This window comes from Nansenia antarctica (genome assembly GCF_963989245.1).
Source record: "Nansenia antarctica genome assembly, chromosome: 9".
In the NCBI taxonomy this organism is placed as follows: Eukaryota; Metazoa; Chordata; class Actinopteri; order Argentiniformes; family Microstomatidae; genus Nansenia; species Nansenia antarctica.
The window spans coordinates 3,257,740-3,260,239 of record NC_137679.1 but is presented as its reverse complement, the minus strand read 5'-3'; the positions used below and the strand labels follow the sequence as shown (position 1 = coordinate 3,260,239).

General features: G+C 45.0%; 1 protein-coding gene across 1 annotated transcript in view; it reads left to right on the top strand.

The window, feature by feature from the left end:
• The window catches only part of LOC308164813 (inositol hexakisphosphate and diphosphoinositol-pentakisphosphate kinase 1-like), a 77,881-nt gene that overhangs the window by 58,147 nt on the left and 17,234 nt on the right, over positions 1–2,500 (top strand). The window contains exon 25 of the mRNA XM_080538853.1: positions 1,824–1,928. Coding sequence (XP_080394979.1) covers positions 1,824–1,928 — 105 coding nt within the window. The remainder of the gene's footprint in view (positions 1–1,823; positions 1,929–2,500) is intronic.

The following is a 2,500-nucleotide window of genomic DNA, read 5'->3' as shown; positions in this document are numbered from 1 at the left end:
ACCGACTGTACTAAAGCCCCCCCCCCCCCCCCCTCTCTAAACCACAAGTGTGGCGTGAATAAATCAAGGCGATAATGGGTGTAAATATGGTTGTGTTTGCTTACAGATATCTGGTTTGACCTTGTGCGTGCTTACTGGAGTGTTATGCATGTCATGTGTTGCTTTTCCACTGCTGCGAATGTTACTGTGTCGTCTAGCATTCTCCTCATTAGCATTAGCATGGTTTCAATGTGCCTAATTTTTTAATGTTACAACAAAGTGGGGGGATATGTGCATATACTGTATAAACATTAAGTGAAACATGAACACTACATTTTGTACACCTATGTTACACCTGTGCTTTAAAAAAAACTAAAATATTACCCATATTGGTAAAGTACACAATGTAGTATGATTCAATTAGGTTCCACTATAACTCTGCTGCTACTATGATTCTTACTGTTTGCTTTAAGCCGTTTAGCTCTACTGCCCTATACAATGCTCTCCTCGTATAAACTTTACTTTACTTCACTTTATTTGTATAGCGCTTATCAACTTATCAAGACAGCAGTCACAAAGTGCTTCACAGAACATTTGGTAGCATACAAGACAGAAAGTAAACAGCCAACAAGTGAAATATAATTCATAATGTAAACAAGCCCTTCACAAAAGCAATGAAACAAATGATAAAAGAATAAGTGGGTTTTTAAATGTTTAAAAAAAAATGGCACAGACCCAGCTAACCTGACAGTGAGAGGGAGGCGACTCCATAATGTTTGAGCTACGACAGTAAAAGCACCACGGCCACCCTTTTTGTTGAGCCTGGACTGTGGGACAATTAACACCAGAACAGCCATGCCTTTTTACCTACTAAAAGAGCCGCCTCTTTAGAATGTAAATCTGCTATTTACACACAACGACCACTAGTTGGCCGCTTGTAAATTAGCCTGCTTCCTACACAGAAAAACAGCAAAATAGCTTCATATTAGCTTATCCTGATGTGATTTTGAAAATGTAAGGATACTGGGTGGTAGAACGCACATATCTAGGAAAAGTCATGAAAGGAGGGTCCTGAAATTTGAGTGCAAAGATATAACATGATGTTTTACTCACTCATGGCTGTTCTAGTGTTAAAAGCCGTTGGTCAGATGATCTAAGTGATCGAGGTGCAAACATCACAAACCTCTTTAACCATTTTACATCTTCTCGGGTAGCTCATATAGGGGAACATAACCCATGGGAATGTTTTCATTCCACGGTCGTGTTTAACACTTAAATAGATACTTGAATACTACATACCTGGCGTCTTAAACTCAGGACTGTTATAAGCGGAGTGTGTAGTCGTGTATTCACGCTACAGGAACCCCCTAATCTGTTAAAGCCCTGTCAGGGTCTCAGGCCTGTCCCGTCAGTAGACTACAGGAGTGTGAAGCCCTGGTCACCCCCCCAGAGGAGAGGAGGGCAGCACCCTTTGATCAGAGAGAAGAGAGGGCAGGTGTTTAGAGTGACCTTGTTCATACACACACACACACACACACACACACACACACACACACAATGGTACACCCCCCCCCCCCTTAGCCCTAGAAAGCAGCTCTTTAATTTATTAATTTAATTAATAACTGCATGGTGAGTAATTGACCACTAACCAACATCCCTCCCCCCCTCCCTCCCACCCTCCCTCCACCCTCCCTCTCTCCATCCCTCCCTCCCTCCCCTCCCTCCTTCCCTCCCTTCCCTCCCTCCCTTCCCTCCTCCTCACTCCCTCCCACCATCCCTCCCTCCCTCCCTCCCCTCCATCCCTCCCTCCCTCCCTCCCCATCCTGCGGTTCTTCCACACACAGGCTCCCAGTGCTCGGGGCTCTTCAGTGCCTCAGTCCTGGGGGTGTCCTCTAGCGCCCCCAACCTGCGGGACTACGTAATCACGCACCACCGCACCCTCTCCCCCGGTACGTCCCTCTCCTCTCTCCCTCCTCTTATCTGTCTGCTCTATCTCTATCTCCTGACCCCTGACCTGGGCACTGAAGAGGCCTTAGAGCTAGCTAGTTATCAGGCTAGAGCTAGCTAGTCATCAGGCTAGAGCCAGCTAGTCATCAGGCTAGATGGCTAGGCTAGCTCCCACCAGGGTCTGCTTCATTAAGAATGAACCACCACCGTTAAGACATGTTTCCAGGGGCCGGTTGCATAAAGATAGACCCATTCTTAGACATAGTTCTCTCTTTAAGTCAGTCTTGCTATAGACTCTAAAATGTTCCTGTTGCATAAAGCTAGCTTATGAGTGACTAAAGTAAGACTGACTTAGATAGCCTGTCATGCAATGCATTCTAGGTAAAATAAGACACGTGACAAAAAAAAAAAACATTCTTCTGCTGAAAACGTATGTATATTGGAGGAATATAATGTGGAGAAAAGTATACTGCTTAGCAGTTTTAACCAGTGAAGTAGTTTACCGCGCTGGAGTTACAGTGTTAGCTAGCTACTAGCCCTGACTCGTTCCCATAGCAACACAGCTCTTAAATCA